This window comes from Carassius auratus, chromosome 27 (genome assembly GCF_003368295.1).
Source record: "Carassius auratus strain Wakin chromosome 27, ASM336829v1, whole genome shotgun sequence".
NCBI lineage: Eukaryota > Metazoa > Chordata > Actinopteri > Cypriniformes > Cyprinidae > Carassius > Carassius auratus.
In genome coordinates, this window is record NC_039269.1 from 3,361,300 (window position 1) to 3,377,587 (window position 16,288).

The 16,288-nt window shown below is 37.0% G+C and overlaps 2 protein-coding genes across 2 annotated transcripts; one reads left to right on the forward strand and one right to left on the reverse strand.

Moving 5' to 3' along the window:
* The first annotated feature begins 3,178 nt into the window (after window positions 1-3,178).
* Window positions 3,179-11,604, forward strand: LOC113045112 (syntaxin-5-like). The gene is made up of 11 exons (XM_026205288.1): window positions 3,179-3,311; window positions 4,060-4,317; window positions 7,291-7,358; window positions 7,476-7,531; window positions 7,770-7,840; window positions 8,012-8,128; window positions 8,339-8,395; window positions 8,690-8,771; window positions 8,885-8,991; window positions 9,122-9,243; window positions 9,606-11,604. The coding sequence occupies exons 2-11, from the start codon at window positions 4,249-4,251 to the stop codon at window positions 9,763-9,765; spliced, it is 909 nt and encodes a 302-aa protein (XP_026061073.1). The 5' UTR covers window positions 3,179-3,311; window positions 4,060-4,248; the 3' UTR covers window positions 9,766-11,604.
* Window positions 11,605-11,915: 311 nt separating this feature from the next.
* Window positions 11,916-14,963, reverse strand: LOC113046341 (protein RD3-like). The gene is made up of 3 exons (XM_026207229.1): window positions 14,670-14,963; window positions 13,479-13,780; window positions 11,916-12,642 (listed from the first exon to the last, which is right to left on the reverse strand). Exons 2-3 carry the CDS (start codon window positions 13,778-13,780, stop codon window positions 12,279-12,281), a joined length of 666 nt encoding a protein of 221 aa, XP_026063014.1. The 5' UTR covers window positions 14,670-14,963; the 3' UTR covers window positions 11,916-12,278.
* Between the last annotated feature and the right edge of the window lie 1,325 nt (window positions 14,964-16,288).

Here is a 16,288-nt window from a genome sequence, read left to right on the forward strand (position 1 = left end):
GATTTCAGTTAGAAAATATGGAAAGTGTTAAAATAATATTTATAGTGCATAAAATCTTAATGGTCCTAAAAATAGACTTCATCTTTGTGGTGAAATGAGACCTGGACATGTTGTGAGATTGAATCTGTTGGAAATATGGTCTATAAGTGGACGTGTAATATGATTTGAGGAAGACCTTGACCTTGGAGTATCATGTAAATATGGTATATGTGTATAGTTATCTTTCACTGCCATTGTATAGGCCTATGCACATCGAAATACTAAAGTATTACCATCTGATACCATCACTATACCCTGATAATTCAACAGTTCTATTCTGTAGGGAATGCACATATTTGCTTTAGTCTTTGTTTTATTCTTAATTCAACCACCCTGTTTTGTGTCGTCCACCCCTTCCCTTCTCTTTTCCTGCTGTTTAATGATAATGAAAGAGAAACATTGTGATAATTATCACCTGGGTCTGGGAGTCTCGGGCAGAGGGCCGCCAGCACCGTAATGATGTGAGAATAATATTATCCCTCTCCCTCCTCTCCCTTGACTTCTGCTGAGTCAGAGTCACACACACAGAGACACACACACACTGCTTACTGCTAATGCTAATGCCAGCCCAGCACCTGTAGAACAGCACAAGCCTCACCTGATATCTCCCGTCTGATGATTCACGGATACTTGTTTTATTCTCACTTCGTCTTCACATAGGCCTTTAACAGAAGTGATAAAACCAATAATATGCCTCTAAAAATAATACATGCAGTGCTACCAGTGAATCAATCCTTCTCACAAAGAAATGTCTGGCTCAAATTCCCGAAATAAAATAAAAAATAAAGAAAATGAAGTCTGCTTTTATAACCAATAACAGTTTTCTGCACATTTGTTCTATTAATTAATAAAAGATTATATTTGATGATAGTGACGATGATTATTTTTAATACTGTTAAGGCAGTATAACAATAATAATTTATTATCAATAATATATATATATATATGTGTGTGTGTGTGTGTGTGTGTGTGTGTGTGTGTGTGTGTGTGTGTGTGTGTGTGTGTGTGTGTGTGTGTGTGTGTATAAAATATATATAAAAAAAAACAAGAGTGCTGACAGTTTTGTAAAGGTCAGATTTTATCATGCTGAGCGGCGCTTTTATTCACTATCTGGTCCCCTTATTAAACTCTCAAATGGGATTTTGTATTAATAGAGAGCCAGACATCTGATTCCAGTGACATTATCAAAATAGAACATCCTCTCCAGCGTTCAAAATGTTTGATGACTGTGCTTGATGCAGTGAGGTTGTGTGTGTGTGTGTGTGTGTGTGTATGCAGCAGTCTGTCTGTGTGGATTTATATACAAATTCAATGCTTGACTGTTTCCAAATGTGTGTTTGCAGTGTGTGAGTGTGTGAAGACTCATTTTAAAGCTGATGCTGGCCTATCTGTCTGTCAGGGCTCAGCGCCAGGACTAAATTTAGCAGTCTACCCACAAGATTACGAAAAAACGGGAGAGGGAGAAAACTCAGAGTGACTCATCCGTCCAGAAGATGGAATAAATTTTCTGTTCCACTTTCTGTCTTTCTCTCCCTATCCTCCCTCTATTTCTATAGGCAATATAGAAGGGATATTTTTCCAGGGCCGTCCTCTTCCGCTGTCAGACTCACCACTTTTTTTTCATTTCCAGCTAAAAACACACAGTCCTGTGTTGTTTTCCTGCTCTTGTGCGTATGAGTGTGTTGATGCCCAAAGTGGCACTAATGATAAAACATCAGTCGTGTTTTCCTTGCATCTCTTTGTTGAAGCAGCTGTGTTCTAGCAGGCCTGGGTGCTATCTGGATGACATGAATATGTGTGCATTGTGATGCTATCTGGCAGAGACAACAACATTGTCTGAGCGCAGCCTGTATGTATGTGTCAGCAAAGACAAAAATGTAAACCTTCACAATTTGGTTATAAAAGTGGTTTTCTAATGGGTTTTTATGAGAATTTCTGCTCTAAGGGGAACACTGATACTAGTGAATCTTGTTTTAAATGGACTGGGTCATCAATCTCAGTCCAAAATATTGCAGATCCTGTGATACGTTACAGGGTTTGCTGGATTCAAAGTGAAGTGGCTGATCCACACAAAGAAGATAAGGAGCACAAACAACTCTTACGCTGAGAGGACATCAAACAGGTTACATGCTGCTTCATGTTAAATTGCTGAGAATATGTATGTGTGTGTGGGTCTGTGGAGACCAAATGTTCACATAAGGATAGTAAAATCTAAAATGATCTACATTGTGCAAATCAGCCAAGGTTACAAATGGATAAGGAAACATGCTAAATGTTTCGATGAAAGCCCAAATATGTTTATGTGAGGTTAAGTATAGGGTTAGGGATAGAAAATGAAACAATAAGAGTCAAAGAAACATCCCAATCATAAAAACAGATGAGTGCATGATTGCTTTCTTCACTATTATGTTTCAAAAGCATTTTTGACCAGTGTCACTTGACCTGGTGATGTGTGCACTACGACCAAGTCTTATTGCAGTTTTAATCAGTGTGCATGAGTAATCTTTTAATCTTTAAATATTCACGTCAGAAAAATTATTCTTTTCATTGTTTCAAAGTTTCTCAATTTCAACTTTTTTGGCGACATCTGCTGGTCGTGTAGTGCTTTGAAACGTTGACCTACCTTTTTGCTAATAAAATTGTTGTGTCTAAAATGCCATAAAATGCACTTTGAACAAAATAAAAGATATTTATATTAATAAATAAACAACAACAATAATAATTATTATTTTGTTAAATAAAAATGAGAATAAACAGTCGAACAAACTAAAACTAAAATCAATTCTATGGCTCCAACTCTATTTTAAATATATTATTTTAGTTTTCATTTATTATTTAAAATCACAGATGACCTTTGGTTGGGAATATTAAAAGCATCAATAGATCGATGCATGAAGTGAATTTATAATAATAATAATTATTATTATTATTGTTATTATTATCATAATTATTTTATTATAGAACTAAAATAAAAGCGTAAACATGCTAGGTCTAAAACTTAATTTATGCAATGAAAAGTAAATAAAAAACGTAAAAATTCTAAATGCTAATAAATATTATGTAAAATTAGAAAATAAAGTGAAGTTTCAAGATGCACATCGCACGAAACTGATCTGCGTCACAAATCACGCTCGTGAGCATGCGCAATCGTGGACGTGGCAGTGACGTTACGCATACCGGAAGCGGTAAGGAGTGGAAGTGAAACCCCGACCTCCGTTTCATCGACAAGCCGGGAATACTGTGGGAAAAAACGACGAAATGATACGGTAACCGTAAGTAAAAAATTATAAACGACGTTAAGAATGTCTTAGCTAGTGGTTTAAGCTCAACTGGAGTGATTATGGTTTAAATTAAGACGGTAGTTGTCGAGTTTTGAGCCAATTAGCGCCCAGAGAACTGCGTAACGTACTGCTGGACTGAAGACGGCGTCAGACGTTATACTAACAAACAAACATAGCTGTAAACACCTTGAAAGATAGGTTTAGTCTTTAAAACATGTTAGTAAAAGCTTGTAATATATCTTCGCGAAGAATTCGTTTCCTTCATTGATTTGTGTTATTACGCGTCAATCTGTGAAGCCAGAATATTCTCGGTGGCCTATAATCCGATAGCATCCGAGTTCAGTTTAACGTTACCTCTCTGCTCAGATGACTGATGGTCCAGTTACCTGTACACCTCGTCTAGAGTGGGGTTCCTTATTCATTTTATAAAGAAGGTTGAGCTGAGGTGTTGGGATCAGTATATTAGTCAGTTATTACTGGATGTGGGAGTGACATCCATACCAGTGTTTAAATGACCTGCTTATTTTACCTGGATTCACAGCAACCATGTATCTATAGAAATGTCTAAGAATATCTTATGCATTATTTGTTGCCATTATCTGTGTTATTTTGTTATCAAGCGCTGTAGTATTTATAGTATTCGCGAGTGTGTAAGTACTTCTTAGAACATTGTTTAGTCTCTTCTCATAAATGACAATCAAAGTTCAGGTCATTGATTGATTGATTCTGTGATCCTCAGATGATGTGCGGAGTCGCTGGAGAACAGTCAACTCTTCCAAGCTTTTAGTAACATCTGAAGTCTGAAGTGTTTGCTTTGGCCTCATAAAGGCCCCAGCAGAGAGTTTCACAGCAGCTGGTTCCCCTCCGATTCACTGTCACATAAACACATCCTGATACTGTTGAGGGAAAGAGGTTCTGCTGCATTATCATGACGTGTCGGGACCGCACAATTGAGTTCCAGTCGGCTTGTAAGTCACTGCAGGGGAGACAGTTACAGGTATGACAATATTAAATACATTTGAAACTATGGTGTCATTTGTATTGAATCCACAATGCAGTGTGGTTTCCACAGATGCTTAAACTATGTGTTGCTTATTACATATTATTTTAGAGGATAGAATATCAGCACACTTTACTTTTAAAGTTTTTAAACTTCACCCAACAAATACATATTTTTGTCATGATTTGCTGACCCTTTTTTTTTGGTCATGAAAAATTATTTATACTAGGCAGAAAGTGAGATGCTCTTTTCATGCATCGAAAAAGTAAAAGGTGATTGATTCTACTAAACTTTAGAAAGGCACTATGCAAGCTATATAAAAGCTGTCTAAATCCCCATACACTTCCCTTGAATTAAAAAAAAAAAGGAAAGCTTTCTGCACTAATCCTCATTTTCTGTTTTATGCAAGTAAATTTTTATTATATTTGTAGCTTTTCATGTTACACTTTTGTTATTGGCTCGATTTACTCACTTTAAGGCCATAAAAGATTTTTATTTTTATTTTTGGAAATTATTTAGAAAAATCTAGTAATAAACTGGGGGCAATATTTATTTGGTCCCCTGCTGATTTAAGTTTGCCTACTCACAAAGAAATGAAGGGTCTGTAATTTTTATGGAAGGTTTATTTTAATTGATAGAGACAGAATACCAACCAAAAAAAAAAAAACACACACATAGACCGTTTCATTGGCCCCACGCACCTGGCCCTAAGTTAACTTCTGGTCTATGTTTGTTTCTTACACTGGCTATAGCACCGTCTACAAACACAGTTAAAGGTTAAACTTAAGGTGATGAGTAGACTGAAGTTGGGCTCAGTTGGTTGTGCTGTGGGATCTGTTTCCCAAACATTTATTTATTTGTAGTGCTCACAATATCAAAACTGACTGATTTTCCAAAAGGATTTGTTGGAGAAACATGAGCACGTACTGCAAATTTATAAAATCTAAATGAGGCATGGGTGTTTATATCACTATATTTCTGAAGGAAGACTATCTTTAATTAGTCTGTTAAATGTTCAATGTCATTTTCATTTTATCTTGCATGTTATATGCCTTCTAAAGTAGTGTTTGTAAGCTCAGCGCTCTTTTGTGTACAGCAGTTATTGGGGAAACCTCTGTTTCTTCTGCTTTAAAGCACCTCCTGCTGGCAGAATTAATTTACATTTTCAGTAAATCTGATTTATGCTCTAGAGGGACTACTTAGTTGTTGTTATTGATTCTATTTGGAAGTCTACAGGAAGTTAAATTAGGGGCACAAAAGCATGCATGTGCAGTAATGTTTGTTGTTGTTGCTGCCATTGAAACTGTCTAATATAAAGGTTAGAAATTGATTTGCATTTCAGTGAGTGAAATAAGTATTTGTTCCCATACCAACACTCAAGAATTCTGGCTCCCACAGATTGGTTATATGCCCATGAGGAGCACAGATTAGTCCTGTCACTTTAAGAAGTTACTCCTAATTTCAGCTCGTTAGGTGTATAATACACCTGTCCAAACAATCTGTATCTTCCATTGCAACCTCTACCACCATCATGGGCAAGACCTAAGAACTGTCAAAGGATGTCAGAGACTAGATTGAAGATCTGCACAAGGCAGGAATGGGCAACAAGACCATCAGCAAGAAGTTTGGTGAGGAGGAGACAACTGTTGGTCTGATTATTCGGAAATGGAAGAAATACAAAACAACATTCAATCGGCCTCAGTCTGGAGCTCCGGCAAGATCTTGTCTCATGGGGTAAAGATGATCATGAGAAAGGTGAGAGATCAGCCCCGAAATACACGGTAGGAGCTTATTAATGATCTTAAGGCAGTTGGGACCACAGTCACCAAGCAAAACACACTTCACCACAGTGTACTGAAATCCTGCAGCGCCAGCAAGGTCCCGCTGCTCAAGAAGGCACATGTTCAGCCCCATTTAAAGTTTAAAACATCTAAATGATTCAGAAAAGGTTTGGGAGGAAGTGCTCTGGTCAGATGAGATCAAAATTGATTAACTCAACTCTGTGTTTGCAGCGAGAGAAATGCTGACTATGACCCCAAGAACACCATCCCTACAGTCAAGCACGGTGGTGGAAACATTATGCTTGGGGACTGTCTTTCTGCTAAGGGTAAAGGACGACTTCACTGCATTGAGGGGAAAATGAACTGTAAAATCTTGAACGAGAATTTTGCTAGAACACTGAAGATGGGTCATGGATGGGTCTTCCAGCATGACAACGACCCGAAACATACCTACGGGGGAACAAAGGAGTGGCTCAAGAAGCACATTAAGTTCATGGAGTGGTTTAGCCAGTCTCCAGACCTCAACCTGTAGAAAATCTGTGGTGGGAGCTGAAACTTTGAGTTGCCAAATGACAGCCAAGAAACCTTAAGGATTTAGAGAGAATCTATAAAGAGGAGTGGATCAAAATCCCTCCTGAGGAGTGTGCAAACATCCTGACCAACTACAAAAAAAAGTCTTACCTCTGTGGTTGCCAACAAGAGATTCTGCACCAAGTAATAAGTCATGTTTTGCTTGGGGATCAAATAATTATTTTTTTTTTCTGGATGTTTTGGTTGGCTTTCTATCTCTATACATTAAAATAAATCTACTGTAAAAATTACAGACCCTTCATTTCTTCGTAAGTGGGCAGGGGATCAAAACAAGTCAAATCAAATCAAGTGGGCAAACTTACAAAATCAGCAGGGGATCATATAACCCCCCCCCACACACACACACACACACACTTTACAGCACTTGTACATTCAAAATGTAAATGAGTTTGTTTCTTGATGGGAACAAATTGAGAAATTTAGCATTACATCACTTGCTTACAAATGGACCATCTGCATTGAACTAAACCTATATATAATATATATATGTGTGTGCGTGTGTGTATGTTTATCATTTTTGGCTGAGTTATTCTTTAATCTCTTCTATTAGTGGAAATTAAATTCGATACATATAAAACATTTTCCTCTGTCTTTTCAGAATGGGACTCACAATAAACCTGCCATTAATGCCATTAAACAGCGCAGTGACTTCACTCTTATGGCCAAGTAAGAGTTCAGATCCATCCTATTTGGTCTTTGCCCACAGTTCTTTTCACTTCAATGTGCCTTGTCCTGCTTCCTCGAAACTTTGCCCCCCTGAAATGTTTTGTTTCTCTGTAACAGGAGAATTGGGAAAGACTTGAGCAACACATTTGCCAAGCTTGAAAAGCTTACAATTTGTAAGTAACGTGTCAGTAATACTAATAAGATTTAAGGATGCTCTTATTTTTTGTCATATTAGACTCTTGTTATGGTTGAAAAATGTGTATTTTAATTTTTAACAGTTCTGATGCTCACTTGTCCATTATTTGGTGGCTCCCTAGTTTACTTCGAGGTCTAATATAGAGTTATCTATTTCTGAAGTACACTGTGTGCTCTGGTGTCATTATGAACTTTTATTCTCCCCTTCACTCCTAGTGGCCAAAAGGAAGTCTTTGTTTGATGATAAAGCAGTGGAGATTGAGGAGCTAACATACATTATTAAACAGGTTAGTGATGTCTGTGTTGTCATTCTCCATATCAGTCATATGAAATCATATTTATATGAATCTCTGTACTTGCTTGTAGAAGTTACCTGTAGGAATCTTGGTATCTGTTTACCAGAATCCTTCAGCATACTGTGTAAGAGCAACTTCTTGATATATATTGTCTCTCCTCAGGACATCAACAGTCTGAATAAGCAGATAGCGCAGCTGCAAGACCTCGTACGATCCCGCAGTGGGCAAAATGGCCGTCACATCCAGACACATTCCAACACAATTGTTGTATCCCTGCAGGTACAGCATCTATCTGATGTTCCTTTAGTTCACAGATATAACAAACTCTCCAGGAAGCATCATCTCAAATATCCCCTGCTGTAGACAGTAGGGGTGGCTGATCTGGTTTTGATTGACATGATGACTTGACGAGCCACCACACCTTTCATTTTCCTGCTGTGATATAGTACATGCTGTAAACGGTCTTATCTGTAAATGTTTGTGTTGCAGTCCAAGTTGGCATCAATGTCAAACGATTTCAAGTCAGTCCTGGAAGTGAGAACAGAGGTGAGTTTTTATTTTATTTATTTTTTATGATCAGTGCCACACTTTTATAACATCCTCAATTCTGTGTCAAGCAGTTGTTAGACTTTTAAATATTTAATCGTAGCCTTAGCGAAGCAAAAACACACAAAGTGTGCTTCCTGTGCATCATGGTCCTATGAAACTATCTGCTCTTTCTTTTGATTTTCAAACTAGTTCCATGTAGTTTTCTGTTGTTTTAATAACATTTAGTTCAGTTGTTATTAGCGAACAATACTTTGTTTTAACTGAGGCATGTCTGTCCTGTTGTGTGTTCAGAATCTGAAGCAGCAGCGCAGCAGAAGAGAGCATTTCTCCCAGGCCCCTGTCTCCGCCTCTCCTCTGCTCACCAATAACTTCAGTATGACACCGCTTTCACCTTGTCACATTACTCAAATCATATATGGTTTTGTATGCACACTTGGTGTCTTTACTTTGCCTTTAATAGTCTTTTTCATTTCTTGGTTCTGGCAGACAGCTCAGTTCTGATGCAGGATGAGTCCAGGAGTCTTGGAGGAGAGGTGGCCATCGACATGGACTCTAGAGCAAACCCTCTGCAGCTGCAGCTCATCGATGAACAGGTATCAGTCCCTCAGGAAATTTGGAATGGATTGTAGTCTAGGCTGCTGCATGTAGCTGAAGGTTTGCATGTATGATAAATGTTGAATGTCCGTTTTCATTACGATATGTCCTTTTGTTATGTTTACGTAGGACTCGTATATACAGAGCCGGGCAGATACCATGCAGAACATTGAGAGCACCATTGTGGAGTTGGGCTCCATCTTTCAGCAGTTGGCACACATGGTCAAAGAGCAGGAAGAGACGATTCAGAGGTCAGACTACACACCACATGAATCAACATACTGCAAAACCACCGACTCCACAGTACATGCTGTAGAAACCACACACAAACTTTTTTTTACTAGTCAGCATCGATGTCAGTGCCAGAATTTCACTTGCATTTGTGTCTAAAAGTTGATGTGTGCAAACTGTCAAAAATGTGTTTAGGTGTATTTGTGCAAAAATAGTAGGCGCAATGTAGCTTAATGTGATTGTGACACTTCAAAAGCATTTGTGGAGAAAAAAAAAAAAAAAAGAGTAAAAAGTCAAAACATTTATTAAGACTGATTTAATCATGATGTTGTGGTCAGAGACTGTAAAGTCATAATCACTGTCTGATTCTGTTGATGACCAGGATCGATGCCAATGTGGAGGACACCCAGCTGAATGTGGAAATGGCCCATACCGAGATCCTGAAGTACTTCCAGTCCGTCTCCTCTAATCGCTGGCTCATGATCAAGATATTCCTTGTTCTCATCATCTTCTTTATCATCTTTGTGGTCTTCCTCGCCTGAGAAGGACATACCCGAGCATAAGGAGGGATGAAAACGGAGCCAAAGGGTTTGAAGGAGGGTGGATGGACTTATGGACTTAAGTCCACAGGCAATGGACTTATGGGCGAATGTGCAAAATCACAAGTGGACCGGACTCTGGGTTGAGTGGGGTGGGGTGGGGTTCTGATGCTCATTAGTGGGTTAGTCAGAGTATCTTGAGTCAGATGTTAATTCTGTCAACTGTCCGACTTCAGCTCTCTTACTCTGGAGGGAGATGGAGGAGGATGGTGATGCTGATGAAGGTGGAGATTTACAGTGTATTTAAATAGAGAGGAGGGTGTTCTGATTCACTCTGTTCTCTTTAAGCTTCATCTGCATTAACATTCAGGCCTTCGTTTCTTATTAATAATCGCATATTAAAAGAGAAGGCTTTTTCCCAAGTGGTTTGATTCTCCAAACTGGTTTAGTTTGTTCCTCTCAGACAGTGTTGTCCATAATCAGCGATAACATTTTTACAGTAAATTAAATGAGACCTGATTCTCCTTATAAAATAAGCCTGATAATAATACTTCCCCATTACTCTTTATTAATGTGTTTTTATATCTAACGCATGCCATTTATGGGTGAATCTCTAACAAATAAATATCAGAGTCCTATTTCACCCCAAAGGATGCAAGGGAAAAGTTATTTATAATTAATATAATTTATAATTATAAATTATTTTATAATTTATAATTGTATAAATTATTTTATAATTTATAATTGTATTTTTATAATTATATTTGTAAGACAAAAAGTGATGTCTATTTTAGGACCATTATGTCATTTTTTCATGAAAACTAAGTTCTTATATGTAATGTGAAATAATTGCTGTATAATAATGATAATGATTATATCTAGTGTGATCATTTTTATTATTAGTAACAGTATAAATTAAATTCATTACAACTAATGCAATCGTATACTCACCAATGTTCTTATAAATGAGTAAATTTATAATTTTATAATTTAATCTGTAAGTTTATCAACATTCATGGGAAATTTGGAGGAAATAGTGCTTAGTATTGAAATAATTGAAAAAAATATGTATGTATATCTTAATGGTCCTAAAAAATACTTATTTTTTTCCTTTTTGGGTGGTAAAATAGAAGTATGACATTTTCTACCATTTTCATGAGATTCTCTCTTCTAGTATTGAGGCCTTCTGATCGCAGGCCCTGTTAATATGGGGTCTGTAATATTATATATGGTTTAAAAACTTTCAGGTTCTTCTTTTTTAAGTTTGATTCTGCCAAATATACAAGGAGTTAGAAGTTGTTGCCTGGTCTTGTGATTTTGCTTAGTCCAGGAATAAACAAGATGCGAATGAAGACCAGTGTTTTATACAGTACTATAGCATTAAAAACCAATCGGTACTTCGAGAAACTGGATGCGTTTCCTTCGGCCTGATGAACTATTGGCCACATGCACACAGAACTGAAGATCAGCGATGCTGTGAATAATGAAGCCGGAGAGGGAGCTGGCAGAGATGATCTTTTCTTCATTTAGAAGCTGCATTTTCAAGGTCAAACTCTCGTTTTGTAAATCACAGACTTTCTTTCTCCCACACACGCCACATAATCTCAAATCAAACTCATGAACGATGTACAGTGTATTATTTAATGAGCACTTTCTACGAAGACTCTTGTTTCCAGGCTTTTTTAGCTGAACGGTCTGCATCTCTTGTATAAACTGGACACTGTTGTAATGTAAGGACAAACAGTACATATTAAAACACATCTGAGAAACGGATTATGGCTAATGTTACATTTTTTTTTGCAGTGGCTGTAGAGATTTTGTGGAGCGAAAAAAAAAAAAAAACCCTGCCAAAAATATGTTTCAGCAAATTAAAATAAAATGTTTTGTGTTAATTCAGCACTTTTCATCTCTTGATGGATTTATTATTTATTTATTTTTTTTATGGTCAAATTGTAGTGCTTAAAAATAATAACAAAAAAATGGTGTACGATTAACCAGTTGTGTGTTTGCAGTAAAATATAAACGTTATTTTATCTACGTTTTCCCACCACTTTTTGTGGTTTAAATATAATTTTTTTAAAAATCTTAGTTTGTTCCCTTATTTTAGAAATCCCCCTTCTTCCCCGTATGACTGCCCCCACCCCCTTTTCTCCAGAAATAAGACCTGGTCATACTCTGTATGTATTTTGTGAGCTCCACATACATTTATGCCAAATATTCACATCTATATTTACATCCAAATATTCAAAATATTTAAGCACACATTAGAAAGTAAAAAGGCTGTATATGTCTTACATATGCCTATACCCGTGTTCTTTGGTTTAAATAACAAATGAGTGTTTGTTTTACAATCAGAAAGCATAAGCTTTAGTCTTTCAGGATGTCTCCTAGAATCCGATTTTTCTTCCCTTCTCTTTTCTTCCTCTTCATTGGCAGCTTACCTTGAAGGCTGCATTTCCTTCAAGCTTTTCAAATTCTTCTTTCCTCTGTCTCTATTCATCTGGTCTTCCTCTTGTTCAGCTCTGGGCCTCCTGCTCAAGAGGAGTGATCTCTGGCATGCTGAGGCTCCGTCCCTTCCTGGTGCGTATGGCAGTTGCCTCCTGTTCGGCTGCTTCCTCGTCTTCATCAGACCACGTGTTTTCCTCTTGCAGGTTGTTGCGGGACCCCCCGAAGCTTCCCTTGCCACGGTTCAGGGTGCGGAACTTGGATCGGAAGGTGACGAAGGAGAGGCTCTTGCTGCGCTGTTTTTCCCAACGGTTCGCCCGATCCTGGAGCTCCGCGTCTCCCTGAAGCTCATCCAGGCAGTTTCTTAGGACGCCCCGGAACAGTTTGGGGACATCCTGCACCTCAGGCTCAAACTCTGACACCACTTTCCTGAACCTTTCAAACAAAAAACAAATATCAGTATCTATTAAAAGGTATTGTGTGACTCACCTCTTATTGGTCAGTACCTAGGGTGATTTAAGCAAAACTAAAAGCACAATAAATGTTACGTGAAATAAAATAATCCTTGACAGAACTAGAAAGAAAAGAAAAACTTTCTGCTAGTTAAGTAAACACTTCTTGATACAACTTGATATACTTAACTAAAACTGAATAAATAAAAAGTATATGGACATATTTAAAATAATTAAGCAAAATTAAAATCAAGTAGGAAAATCTAAAAATAAAAACATTCAAACTTTCAAAAAACGGTTTTTTTTGGTTTTGTTTTTTACAGTAAGTAAATATAACTACTAGCCATTTCTTTGTAATTAATGGTTAAATTTACAATAAAGTTTAAAATGTAAAAAACAGACATTTAAAAAAAAAACTTAATAGAAAAATACTAACTGGAATTAAAAGTAAAAAGGAAAATATAACAACAAAAACTAATTCAAACAATTAGTAAAATATATAGACATTTTTTTTTTCTGAGAGAATCGCAGTTAACATAAAATAAGCATTAACTGAAATAAAACACTACCAGATCTTATTTCAGCTAGTTTCCAAGGAAACATTTCTTATTTTCCATTTAGTTTTAGTTGCCTCCAGTTTTAGTTGCGGGTCCTAAAATAAATATATATAAATATAAATATATATATATATACATTTCCACTAAAACAGACTACCAAAAAAAAAAAAAAAACTTAACTAAAAATAATTCAAACTATTAATAAAATCTATAAGATTTTCTCAGTTCCTAATACTAACATAACCTGATACCTGATACCTACCTGACAATTACCGGCCCACACTGCTGAGGTGGGATCTGAGCGCAGAGGTCCTGCAGCTCCAGCACGTCTCCTGGCGTGAGCTCGTAGGGGACGTGTGGCTGAGAGCCGGCCAGCCAGCTGTAGTCTGCCGAGGACGAGCTGCGGCGTCTGCGGCTCGCTGCCGCCTTCTCCAGCCGGATTCGCTCGGTCCGTTTCACCATGGCACCCAGCTCCAGCATTAAAGTGTTAGTCACCAGCTCCTCTGGAGTACGCTGGCCGGGAACCTTCGGCTCCAGGGAAAACACTACTGACCAGGGAAACATCTGTGAGAGCAACAACCATTCAAATCTGAGTTATGAACTTCACGTCTTAACAGTGAGCACTTTAACAGGTGATTACCAGATCAGCAATTTCATTTTGAGACTTTTTTGTTGTAAAATCTAACATTTTGTTGTCTGTCTGCATATACAGTATACATATACTAATTAAAAAAAAAGTATTATTTCTATTATGATGATATTATTAATGAAAATATCATATTTTATTTTTCTAAGTAATTAAATGTAATATTATAATGTTATGATATTATTCAACTATAATTCTTGTTGTTGTTAGATTAATGATTTTAATTTCTTGTACAAGTTTTTATTGTTGTATTATTTGGGAAACTGATTTTTATTTTATTTTTATTTTTTTAATTCCTCAGATTATTTATGGTTTATATAGATATATTTAAATTAATATGTGACACTTTGCTTCCATGTCCATATTTAAAGGCCTGTTGCAGTACTAAATGAAAGTTTGCATTTGCGAACAACTATACTTTAAGGAACTATACTATCAGAGTTATATCTACACTTTGTCCCCCGTGTTTGTTTCTTCGCGTCCTGATCTTGGACTAAACTGTAGTTGAATTTCCACACTTTTTTTAAATTCCTCTAAATAATGCCAGCAACAAGGTGAAGATATTTGCACCCTGATAGTCTTTGCTGTAGTTTGGATAATTATTAAGTTGACTATGCAATTAATAGTTTGGATAATTATCCACATATGAGTGTGCAAACAGAATAGAGCAGTATTCACTCTATACATCACTGCCTACCTGGGAGGCAAACTATACATTAGAATTAACTTGTACTGAGGTGCAAATAACATCTGCTTGAATATATATTTATAAGTTGCAAAAAAAAAACAAAAAAAAAAGGATATTACCTTTCAAATAATGTGAGTTATTTTCCTGTTTTAATGTCAAATGTCTTCAAATTGGACCTGAAAAGCAAAAACTGCAGAGCCAGAATGTTAAAATCCAGGGTTTGGTTTCCAGTCTAAGCACCCATATGAGACAGCTCTCCTTTGTGTTGTTTTAGACACTGTAAATGTGTGTGTATGTAATCCTATATAAATATGCCAGCTGGTATTTAGCCGTCTGATTAGCTCAGTGAACACACACCTTGCATACGATGTGATCTCCTGCTCATCCGCTGGAGCTGATTGCACAATATCTCCTCATGCACAACATGTGAGCACTGAAATGAAATGTATAGCATCATGTTCATTTTTTTATATTATAATGGAATTCGTAATGAGTGACAAGGTAACTCGGATCTATTAAAGAAAAAGTTCACCAACATTTTTAATTTGCTGAAAATTCACTCACCATCAAGCCATCCAGGATGAACAGATTTGAAGAAATTTAGCACTACATCATCACTAGCCAGCAAATGTATCCTCTGCAGTGGATGGGTGCCGTCAGATTGAGAGTCCAAACAGCTGATAAAGACATAACAATAATCCATGAGTAATCCACATAACTGCAGGCCATCAGTTAATGTCTTGTAAAGTGAAAATCTGTGTGTAAAATAAAAAAATCCATAATTAAGATGTTTTAACTTTAATCTGTCTCTTACAGACCAAATAACAGCCCAAATTGTATTATATCGCTTCCTCCAGTAAAAAAGAAAAAGAAAAAAGTCCATCCTCTATTGTTTCCTCACATTAAAATTCACTGACCTATTTGTTTAGAACTGTATTGGATTGTTTTCGTTGTCCTATTTCTCTCCTGATTCAGATGAGGCAACTTTTCCACTGGAAAAAACAACATTATGGGTCGAGGAGTCATATGTTGGTTGGATGTTGGATTTCTTTCCAGCAGCTTTTTTTTTTATTAGTTTCAGGACTTTTCCCTACATGTTAACTGAATGACTGGAGCGGTGTGGATTAATATGGTGTTTTTATCAGCTGTTTGTCTCTCATTCTGACGGCACCCATTCACTGCAGAGGATCTGTTGGTGAGCAAGTGATGTAACGCTACATTTCTCCAAATCTGTTCTGATGAAGAAACAAACTCATCTAAATCTTGGATGGTCTAAGGTTGAGTAGTTTTTCAGCAAATGTACATTGTTGTCTTAACTATTCCTTTGCTAGACACCAACAGATGGTAACATCAGTTACTCAGAGGTGCTTAAGGAGTTGTGTAACCCACTCTACATGCACACGCTGTCTTAATCATTGTGTATCTGTACCCAACAGTCTGTGTCTGATAGGCCCAGAAGAGGGAGAGAGAATAGAGCTGTAGGTGCTGTGATGGTTTCCGCACTATTCAGCACTTCAGAGGTTTAATCTGCATATGTGTGATCATGGATTACAGAGCACTCCTACACGTTTCTCAGAAACAAGAGCCGTGGCGATGGAGATAATCTGATTATGCTGTTTATGCAGGTGTAGACCTGTGAGAGTGACCAGCAGTGTTACATAATGCATGGCTGATGTAGGAGCATCCTATTTCTGTACTTCATTTCTGCAGGTTTTTAATATTTGTTTTAAACTTCAAG